The 11,616-nt window shown below is 45.6% G+C and overlaps 1 protein-coding gene across 2 annotated transcripts; it reads right to left on the reverse strand.

The window, feature by feature from the left end:
• Positions 1-112: 112 nt before the first annotated feature.
• On the reverse strand, positions 113-11,117 carry LOC119033017 (synapse differentiation-inducing gene protein 1). Of its 2 annotated transcripts, none has more exons than XM_037122588.1 (4): positions 10,843-11,117; positions 8,755-9,412; positions 7,990-8,127; positions 113-3,775 (listed from the first exon to the last, which is right to left on the reverse strand). In XM_037122588.1, the coding sequence occupies exons 2-4, from the start codon at positions 9,343-9,345 to the stop codon at positions 3,617-3,619; spliced, it is 888 nt and encodes a 295-aa protein (XP_036978483.1). In that variant the 5' UTR covers positions 9,346-9,412; positions 10,843-11,117; the 3' UTR covers positions 113-3,616. The 2 variants fall into 2 exon arrangements, with proteins under 2 accessions (XP_036978483.1, XP_036978484.1); XM_037122589.1 differs by lacking the exon at positions 113-3,775 and adding an exon at positions 4,742-6,125.
• Positions 11,118-11,616: the final 499 nt, after the last annotated feature.

Here is an 11,616-nt window from a genome sequence, read left to right on the forward strand (position 1 = left end):
ACAGTGTATGGGAGTGTCCTTACAGTGTATGGGAGTGTCCTTACAGAGTGTGGGAGTGTCCTTACAGTGTGTGGGAGTGTCCTTACAGAGTGTGGGAGTGTCCTTACAGTGTGTGGGAATGTCCTTACAGTGTATGGGAGTGTCCTTACAGTGTATGGGAGTGTCATTACAGTGTGTGTGACAGTAAGCGTGGAGTGAGTCAGAACTTACTGATGATGATTTAAACACAAACACAAACGTTTCAGTGGATATACAACATTTCGATTTATTAACAAGCACTTTAAGTCCAGAGATCGATAAAAAAAAAAAAAAAGAGACAGAAAAACAGCTAATCAAAGAGCAGCTCTGTCTGTTTTGCAGCTGGGCAGGAAGTGTGTGTGTTCAGTGAACACTCTTTCGATGGAGCCAGGCTAACAGTTTCCACCTGGTTCCAGTCTTAATGCTAAGCTAGGCTAACCACACCTCTGCACTGGACACCAGCAGTCACGTTGCAGAAACATATGAATATGTGTAACGTGTAGATCCGTGTGAGCTGATGTCAAAGTACGGTTGGATGATAAATGTTGATATGTGGACACAGAACCATTCAACACGGTTCAGATGAATCGGACCCACAGAACTTTTATTCACCATAAAATCAATTTGTTTGCTTGTGATAATCGTGTCGATCGGGTCGATATCTGGAGCTGTGTCAGTCTCACATTAATGGAACCATAAGACTTATGTCACATCTGACCTTCATAATAAAAGCATTGATAAGATAGATCAGTCATTTCTGATTAGAATCAGCTGTGAACACTGGAATAAGTCAGTGATCAGCCAATCAGTAATAAGAAATGAGTCGCAATAATAATTGATCTGATTTCTAGCAATAACTGGTGTGATTGGTCCGTTAATTAGAGCAGATGAGATGTGAAGTGTTTCTCTGACACAACTTTAAATCTGCTGCTGACAATAAAACTGCATCAGAACCAATCACATCAGAACCAGTCACAGAGATCAACGACTGCATTTCTTTGACTGGAGTCTTAAATTAGTGATTCTACTCTGAGTGTTAGATGACTAAGTTCAAGAACAACAGTTCCCATGATGCTTTAGGGGCTGTTAAAAGGAAGTATAACAATGCCGTGGAGTCAGTCTGGCTGCATGCTGAACCCTGTCTTAATTCCAGATTAGTTAACATGTGTTCAGCCATGTGACCTCTGGTGAGAGTACAGGTGTGTCTGCAGGTGTGTCTGCAGGGAGGATGTACAGAACAGTGTGGTGACGATGGTTTCAGCCCTTTAGCTCAGGTATTTATATGTGAAGCTGCCAAGAATGAGACAAAGACCGAGCTCTCGTTTCCCAAATGCACCTGACCCAAACGAGTCCAGACCAACCAATCACGTCCAAAGACACTCCAAAAATAGAAACTAAAGAAGTTTAATCAAGTTTCCATATAAATGTATATGTAAATCCATATAAATCTGTTTTGTTGCCATCTTCGTTTACTATCTTCTCAAATGATGTTTCTGATCAACGCTGCAGTGAAATGAGATTTCATTGGCTGATGGCTGAATTTGAGAGTTTGTATGAGAACAGTTATGAGCCCAGCTGGTGGAGCAGCGTCTCATGTACAGAGGGTGTGTCCTCGCTGCAGCAGCCCCCGGGGTTTGATCCCGACCTGGAGACCTTATAAAATAATAACAAAGGTGATTTATGATCATCGGAGCCAATAATCGACATCTGAATATATGGAGTATTTTACTTTTACTTACACGTTTTATTGACTTTGTCCGACTCACAGGAAGTGAAGTCAAACTGAACCAACATGCTTTAAACCTTTTTTCTCATTGGTTATTGAAGAGTAGGGCGACAGTATCTGTTGGTTTGTCTGGAGTCGGAGAGAACCCGATTGGCTGCTCAGATGTCTGTTAGCTTAGCATCAGGCTGTTTGTGGAAACGTGAGCACGGTCAAGAGCGGAGTTTCACCCAGCTTCCTGTCAGAGCTCCGCCCTGTAAACATTAAGCCTCGTCAGACCCGGATCACACATCGCCTGTTAGCATTTGTTTTGATCATCTTGTCGCCCCAGACGGGTGGGGTTGTTGTCACAGAGACATATTGCAGTGGGTTAATTAAAGAGCTGTTTGATGGAGGTCTGACAGTGACTGTCATCAGACCTGAAGCTCAGTGGAACCTGCAGACGGCCTCCGGTTTGGTTTTACAGCCCGACAGTTAACAGACACAAGTTAATACGAGACTCAGTCAGTAAACATGACGCTGATGCAGGTTTGGTCTTGATATTGGGACATCTATTAATGAATGAGCCATTAAATGCATCACAGAATGAACAAAAGCGATCATTAATTTTTAATCATGACAGAAGATTTAATTTGCTTCTGTGTTCATTTAATTTTGTATTAATTCTCCATATGTATTCAATTTACTGTTAAAGTTTCCCTTTGATCTGTTTTGGTGCATTTAATAACATTTCTGGAGTCGTTTTCTGTCTTTACATATTTCTGATCGTGACACCGACCCGTCTGTGGACTGATGCCTGGTAGGAAGTGACGAGTGAAGGCGACGACTGTCTGCAGGTCGATTTAACTACAGATGAACTGGACCTTGTGTCTGAAGGACAGAACCCGTCCAGAGTCCGCTGGGTGATTAAAGTGTAACGGGTTTTTATGGTCACATTCTCTGTGAGTTTTCTGAGGCCAGTCTGAAACACAGAAACTGGAGCAGAAAGGAAAAAAATCCACAGAGAAGGAAACGGATCAACAGTTTGTCTCCGATCAGAGAAACAAACAATCTTCATGTCCTGAAAGACAAACTGGGACGGGTCGGTCCAGAACCACTGACCCAGAACAGTTTGCTCTTTGTGTTCTTTTCCTGTGTGACTTTTGACAACCGGAGGAAGTTCAGTTTCAATAAACAGAAAAAAATCATGAAACTGAAACCAGTGAGGGTTCTGATCCATCAACAAAATGACTGCAGAATTATTTTCTGCTGATGGAGTCTGAACTATGGAAGCCCTGAGGGCCAAGTGAGAAATGCTTTCCCAGAGATCCAGTTTCTGAGTCCGATCCAGATGATACCTCTCCTGATGAGCGCCTTCATTATTGTTTCCATCTGTGAAAAAGTAATCTTAAAGGTCAACAGGTTCACATGTTTATAAGACAAATAACAATTTAAAATGATTTTTATTTTTAGATGATTTGATTTTGTTGACTTAAAAAACCCCAAAACGTTGTAATTAATGACAAAGAGTCTCACTGGATCCATCCTGTAAACCACCTGATCCACTCAGAGAAGGCAGAACAAACCGCTGGAGTGCCTCCAGTGTCTGATCATCTGAAAAGTTCCCACATTTCCTCTTGGGGATCCTGCGTTCGGATTGGTTTAAAGTTTCAGGTTCTAGTCTGACAAAACTCCAGAATCACCTGACAAACAGCCGCCCTCGTCAGCGAGTGACGGCGCCGAGTAAAAACCTCTCGGCCTGTTTCCGTAAATCGACGTCCTCCTCAGCCTCGTTGCTGCGGCCGACCTGCTGGGCAAACACTCACCGAGCTCCAGGTGAACATCCCAAACACATTCCCAGTGTCTGATGGGTAATTTCCTTCCCTGGCCACGGGGCTACCAGTGGTGGTTCTTGGAGAGGTAGGCGATGAGCGCCACGGCCACGCCCACATAGATACCTGTCCCGATGGTGATTGACAGCACCGCCAGGAAGAGAGCCCGCCTCGAACTGGAGCTCGCCACGTGGAAATCTCCTTTGGACACCGCCTTGTTGGTCTGAGAGGAGGAAACAAAGACGGAAGAAGGAAGGAAACAAGGACGGAAGGAGGAAGGAAACAAAAACGGGAGGAGGAAGGAAACAAAGACGGGAGGAGGAAGGTAACAAAGACAGGGGGAGGAGGGTAACAAGACAGGGGGAGGAAGGAAACAAAGATGAGAGGAGGAAGGAAACAAAGATGGGAGGAGGAAGGAAACAGACGGGAGGAGGAAGAAAACAAAGACGGGGAGGAAGGAAACAAAGATGAGAGGAGGAAGGAAACAAAGATGGGAGGAGGAAGGGAACAAAGACGGGAGGAGGAAGGAAACAAAGACAGGGGGAGGAAGGAAAGAAAGATGAGAGGAGGAAGGAAACAAAGACGGGAGGAGGAAGGGAGCAAAGACGGGAGGAGGAAGGAAACAAAGACAGGAGGAGGAAGGAAACAAAGACGAGAGGAGGAAGGAAACAAAGACGGGAGGAGGAAGGGAGCAAAGACGGGAGGAGGAAGGAAACAAAGACGGGAGGAGGAAGGAAACAAAGACGAGAGGAGGAAGGGAGCAAAGACGGGAGGAGGAAGGAAACAAAGACGGGAGGAGGAAGGAAACAAAGACGAGAGGAGGAAGGAAACAAAGACAAAAGGAGGAAGGAAACAAAGACGGGAGGAGGAAGGAAACAAAGACAGGGGGAGGAAGGAAACAAAGACAGGGGGAGGAAGGAAACAAAGACGGGTAGGAAGGAAAAAAAGACGGGAGGAGGAAGGAAACAAAGACGAGAGGAGGAAGGAAACAAAGACGGGAGGAGGAAGGAAACAAAGACAGGGAGGAAGGAAACAAAGACGGGAGGAGGAAGGAAACAAAGACGGGAGGAGGAAGGAAACAAAGACGGGAGGAGGAAGGAAACAAAGACGGGGAGGAGGAAGGAAACAAAGACGGGAGGAGGAAGGAAACAAAGACAGGGAGGAAGGAAACAAAGACGGGAGGAGGAAGGAAACAAAGACGGGGAGGAGGAAGGAAACAAAGACGGGAGGAGGAAGTTAGATAAAAATATAAAGTATAGGCTGTGTGAGGCATTCAGGCACCGCCGGGAGAATGGTAAAACAGAAAGAACTCAGATTATTCCATGAAATTAGTTTTGTTTGCTGCTTGTTGGGTATTTGCTTCATTAACAAGTGAAACAGACGCAAACAGACTGAAGCTGGTTTCTATGGTGACGGAGGCTCTGCAGCCATCTTGCTGTCAGTTTTTTCACGTCGTCACTTTCAGAATGAAAACTGACAGATTTGTTTCTGACCCAACTGCTCCTCATAATTACCATTTAAATGATATGACACAAATGCAACAGCTAACTGCTAACACGGTGTTAGCTTGTGAACATTACCGCTAACTTTAGCTAAGGCTGATGTTTTTGACACAGCAGATGTGTGTGTGTCTGTCCTCTGTTATTGATCCTTATCTCCTCTGTTGTCATGACGACTGCAGCTGGATCAGCTGACTCTTCCCGCCTCTCTGCGTTCAGCAGATTCCTCCACAGATGATCAAACCAACAACACAAACGAGGAGGAAACAAGAATGTGAGATCAGATTCTGAAGTTGATCATTTGATTTGATGGTTCTTCGGACTAGCTAGGGTTTGATCGTAGATCTGGACCCGTCCTTCAGCCCGGGGCTGGTACAGTGTGTTTGTGTGTGTGGTGGAGGCCGAGAGGACAGACACACAGCAGCAGAAGAAGAAACAACATTATAAAGCTGAGCAGAGCATCACAGGACACATCTGTCTTTCTGCTCTTTAATCAGTTTGTAATAACGCTGATGTGATCAGGAAGCAAAACATCCTGTTTAGTTTGAGACTGCAGGCTGCAGCCGGACCTGCTGCCACTGACGGTTCTCCTCAAGGACGACGTCAGTAACGTCATTATTCCTCCAGCATCCATCTTCCAAACTTACAGTCTGATTCAGAGTGGATGGAAATAATCCTGACAGACGCTCACAGACGATATGAAAGGAACAGTTCACCCAAAAAGTATAGTCCAGTCCTCCTCTCCTCCTCCTGATGATATAAAGTCCTCCTCTCCTCCCTCAGCATCTGACCAGCTTCAACAGCACACAGAAGCTCTGCACAGGAACTTAACTCAAATATGAATTGTAAATATTATTACAGAGTCAGTTTATGTAAAATCAGATCTGCACCAAAGTTCAAGATGTTTTCTGCTTGAAATCACTTTGTACGATTCAGATCAGCAACAGAGAAGTCGTTAAGTCCAGTAATAATTGAAACCGTCTCAGCGGATATCATCTCCCCTGGATTCAGAATAATCTGTAGTTTGGACGATTCAGCTCCTCTCTGATTGGTTGATGTGCAGAGTGTGTGGACCTGTAACAGAACTCTCTCAGGTGAGTCTCAGTTGCTTAACAAGCTCAATTACATGTGTAAACATGATTAACCAGCTCATTGGCAGGAAGTGGCCGCTGTAATCACCGTTTCACTTCCAGTAAGATTTAATTATCCTTTCAAACCAATCAGAGGTCACACTGCTGACCTCAGCCAACCAGAGCCAGCAGGGGAGGGGCCTCCTGTGGCCTGTGATTGGTCCAGTTGAGGACAATGAACATTCACACACTTCCTGCTGGACAAACGATGGCCTGCGAGCAGTTACACAATGAGCTCGGTGTGTGTGTGTGTGTGTGTGTGTGTGTGTGTGTGTGTGTGTGTGTGTGTGTGTGTGTGTGTGTGTGTGTTTGTGTGCATGTGTGTTGAGACTGGACCCGATCAGATTATTCACACTGGCTGAACACAAACAGATTGTTTCAGTCTCAGTTTACTGTCAGGAACATGAACAATCCTGATGATTAAATATTTGTGTATTTATTAAAATAAAATCTTTTCTTTTTTAATGATTTCTGCATTAAAATGTGTAAAACCAACTGGACCCTTGTTCTGCATGAAGTTCAGTTCTGTTCTCACATCATCACTAAGGTTTCCAACAAAGTTCTAGCAGAATAATCCTCCAGGTTCCTCGAGGTGACGCTGAGTTTCATCTGTTCTCTGTCTGTAACTTCAGGAGAGTCAGAAAGGAAGGAAGTCTGAGAACCAGACCCAACAGAACCAGAAGAGAACTTTAACACATTAGAGAGTTGAGTTGAAGCTCTGAGTGAAGTCAGCACTCAGCACACACTCTGGTTCTGGTTCTGGTTCTCTGTCTCCTCTCTGTAACATGACGTTCATGACGTAAAGTCCATTTCCCCTCCAGCTCCAGTCAGCAGTCAACAGAACAGAACCACCATTTTAATCCCACAAGGTACAAACTAATCTCTGAGCTCCGGATCAGAACCTGGTGAGTCTCCAGGTGTTTGCATTGATCACATATTGATCTGCATTAACAAAAGATTTTATAACGATCAATGTTTTCAGTTATTCTTCCAGTTGTGATGGGCATCAGTGTGGGAAGCGCTGCCACTAGCAACCAGCCCTTTGTTCTGTTGGAGCTGTAGGTGTTGGAGTTGCCATAGAAACCGCATCCACAACACATACAGCACATCAGTTACCACGACAACCAGACAGCTGTTTGATGGAAACCTCTCAGCCTGATCGTTAAACCAACAGAGCCTGAACGTGATGCCAGCAGCAACTCATTGATTATTATCATTTCATTAGCTTTTATAAATTCACAGTGCAGAGGGAGCCGTATGTGTGTGTATATATATATATATATATATATATATATATATATATATATATATATAGATATATATCGACACACACATATAGATCGATATATATATAGATATGTATATATATATATATACATATATATATATATATACATATATGTATATATATAGACAGGGTGTCATCCTGCTGCAGCTGACTGCAGATCAGTTATATAACGTGTATTGTGTCAGTGTGTGTAGGAGCAGCTGAAACGGGAAGAGAAGAAGCAGCAGCACACACACACACACACACACACACACACACACACACACACACACACACACACACACACACACACACACACACACACACAGGCACACACACCGACTCACAGTCGACTCCCAAACGTCTGAGCATTCCTGAATGCACCACAACGCTCTCCAGCAGGTATTACACCTGTCGACTTCAACTCAGTGGTCACAGGTAAATAATGGGTCAGTGTAAGTCACTACACCTCTGTCCCAGCCTCACGTGTGTCAGCCCAAGTGTGGTGGTGACTCAGGACAGTGTGTGGGCGTGGTCTCACCTCCTGGGACAGGTAGAAGGCAGCGATGCCAAGAGGCCAGAAGCAGCAGAGCATGGAGAAGACACTGAGGCCCAGGTGATCTCTGGGAGGCATCAACAGGAAGGTGTCCTCACTCTCTGATTCGCTGGAGTAATCACTCTGAACACACACACACACACACACACTGTTACTGACTTTTTTTTAAGGTAAACAAGATGTTTACAGATTTTTCTGAGCACATTAAGATGAAATGTTCACTTTTTGTGTGAAATGTTCCTTTAACCCAAAATCATCTTTCTCTCAATCCTTCCACCCCTCCATCATCCCTCCATCATCCCTCAGTGAGTCAGAATCAGATTGTGGTTCTGTGGGGCTGACCGGAACATTTGGCTCTAACAGCCAATCGCTTTACAGACGATTAGCTGAACGCTGTGATTTAGAGAGTAAAGTCCATCTTTAATCTACTGTGGCTCTAATACAAGAGAGGATTACTGAGGAGGCCCGGTCCTGCTGCCGCTCCAGAACCGCTGATAGCATCACAGCCAGGGTGGACGTACGGACCATTATAGACTGACCTTTTCACAATAAGAGCATGGAGCTCTGGCTGCTCTCTGCGAGACTGAACACAGGCACACAGTTTACAAGCTGCTTATAAAACACATTTTGAACAGTTTCCGTCCTCCGATCAGTCAGTCAGGTGTCACACACCATCTGATTCAGAGCCAAATCATCAATCATCAGTCAATAATCAATAATCATTAATCATTAATCAATACAATATGTCACCTCAAGCTCCTGGAAGTCGTCGTCATCGTCAATGTCGTACGACAGCGTGTGAATCTTTGCTTCCTCTCCAGAAAAGTCCAGAAACCTCCCGTCAGTGAACAGCAGTGCCTCCTTGGTGGAGGAGGCGACAGCTGAGGAGGAGGAGGAGGCGCTGGGACCGAGCCCCTCGATGAAGGTGGTCTCACAGCAGTCTCCTCCCCTCGCCTCCCCCCACGCCTGCAGGACGCTCTCTGGACACAGGAGGAGGCCGGGTGGAGGCCTGAGGTGGGGGTCCAACACCCCCTGGTGGGGGAGAAGAGCGCTGGGGTTCAGGAGCTGAGGAGGACCTTCACTTCCTCCTCCTCCTGCACTGCTCCTCTCCTGCTGAGAGAGGGCGTTCACCACCATGTGACCCTGAAATTGAGGAGCTGAGTACACCAACAGCAGCGCCTCCCGAGGCTCCGCCCCCAACCGGTGAGTGTTGATGAGGCCATTTTGTCTGCAGGTGTCTCCTCCTCCTCCACCTCCTTCTCCTCCTCTTGGCGATGCTCTCCCCAGGGTGGACGAGGTTTCAGCCTCTTCTCCTCGGCTCTCCTCCTCTCCTCCCTCCATCCTTCCTCAGAGATCTGATGGTTGCTCCTCCTCCTCTCTCAGCGGGGTCAGAGGTCAGAGGTGTCTCCTGAGACACAGAAACAGGAAACAGAGAGAAACTGAGTAGACACGTTGCCATGGTAGCGATGTATCAGTCAGAAGAGTCTGTCTGATGATGGAAACGTAGCTCCGCCCTGAATCCAAACAACATCATGCTGCCATGAGGAAGACGTGAAACTAATTTTCTCATAAGCTTACATACAATCAGACTTCTGTTTTAAACCAGTCGCTCCCTGCTGGACATCAGACACAATGCAGGTTATGGATCACAGCAGACAGTGTGTGTGTGTGTGTGTGCATGAGTGTGTGTATGTGTGTGTGTCTGTGTGTGTGTGTGTGTGTATGTGTGCATGAGTGTGTATGTGTGTGTGTGTGTGTGTGTGCGTGTGTGTATATGTGCATGAGTGTGTGTGTATGTGTGTGTGTGCATGAGTGTGTGTGTGTGTGTGTGTGTGTGTGTGTGTGTGTGTGTGTGTATGTGTGTGCATGTTACTGTTTGTGAGTATTGGGGTCACTGTCAGAATGTTTGCAGGTGATTACTAAGGTAACTTGAATCAGTATTTACGTTATTAACCTGCAACACATGACTTTGACTTTTATTGTGAAGGAACACAGGAAGTAAGCTGGACACCACTCTCTGGAAGCTTCCACTAAAAACTTTATTTCAGTTTAAAAAGCAGAAAAAGAACAAACATGGAGCTCAACATGTTCGCGTGATGCGTTCAGGTTCACCTTTGACATCATCGTAAGGACTTCTACTGAGCAATGAGGTGACACCTGACAGCTCCATAATAAACTGAATCTGACTGTCATGTAATGTGTACATATTTATGTTCTACTTTATTTAGCAACATTATATTCTGACAATAATTAAGATATTTTACTGTTACTCTGTTATTTGTTATATATTGATTAGATTCCCATAATCAATAATGTTCTGATGGCTGGGTTAGGGTCATGATGTCATGAACTCTGCTGTCTCTCTCTCTTGTAAATGTTCCTACCTCGTTTCAGTGGCAGATAACTTACATTAATACATGTATATTTATTACAGTCGACAGTAACAGTGAATCTGAATCTGTCATATTCTAACAATACATCTTAAATATCTTTAGAACAGTTTAATATTTATCTGTTATTATCAAATGTTCCGTCTGAAACGACCTTCGGCTGATTTTCATCAACATGAAATAATACACACACACACACACACACACACACACACACATCAGTAATAGCTGAGCTGAGCTTCATGCACCCCAACACATGCACGAGCACAGCACACGCAAAGGTGCCCACAGCTCGTGTGTGTGTGTGTGTGTGTGCGTACATGTCTGCAGTAAAATGTCTGAATACCGACACTGCCACCGGCTCTGACGTCACCCCCGTGCCCGTGATGCTGAACAAGTCGTGTGCTCAGGAGAGGACAAACACACACGCGCCCGCGCACTGACTCACCTCCCAAGGTGAGACACGAGACCCCGCATCCATCCATCCAGTCAGTACACCGACCCCTCCCCGCTCCTACAGCCGCCCTGAGAGCGCTCTGAGCCGCATACAGATCCCAGAAGGTCCCGGTGTAACGGTCCGGTGCTCCGGGAATACTAGAAGAGGAGAGAGGAGAAAGGAAGGCGGACAGGCAGGTGTCCGTCTGACCGGAGGATGGGATGGTTCTCCTGCAGAGAGGAGGGGGGGCAGAGAGAGAGAGAGAGAGAGAGAGAGAGAGAGAGAGAGAGAGAGAGAGAGAGAGAGAGAGAGAGAGACAGAGACAGAGAGAGAGACAGAGAGAGAGAGAGACAGAGAGACAGAGAGACAGAGAGAGAGACAGAGACAGAGAGAGAGAGAGAGAGAGAGAGAGAGAGAGAGAGAGAGAGAGAGAGAGAGAGAGAGAGAGAGAGAGAGAGAGAGAGAGAGAGAGAGAGAGAGAGAGAGAGACAGAGAGAATCCGCTGCATTAAGTTGAGAGAGTGATGACGGCGTGTGTACTGAATACAGAGGAGGTGTCCGTGTGAGTGTGTGAGTATGTGTGTCCCCCAGTGGTCCTAAAGTCCGTCTCTTTCAATTTACTAATAATAAAATCATCTAAACTAAATCCGAGAAGCAGATTGTGACGTCATTGTGACATTATTTTGACGTCATTGCGAAGCCATAGAGGTGAGTAATGAACTCTTGTGATCTATGACAGTGAACTTGATTTTAGAGTTTTATAACTGCACACTGACACTGAGCCTCA

The sequence above is a fragment of the Acanthopagrus latus genome, chromosome 15 (genome assembly GCF_904848185.1).
Source record: "Acanthopagrus latus isolate v.2019 chromosome 15, fAcaLat1.1, whole genome shotgun sequence".
NCBI classification, from domain to species: Eukaryota; Metazoa; Chordata; class Actinopteri; order Spariformes; family Sparidae; genus Acanthopagrus; species Acanthopagrus latus.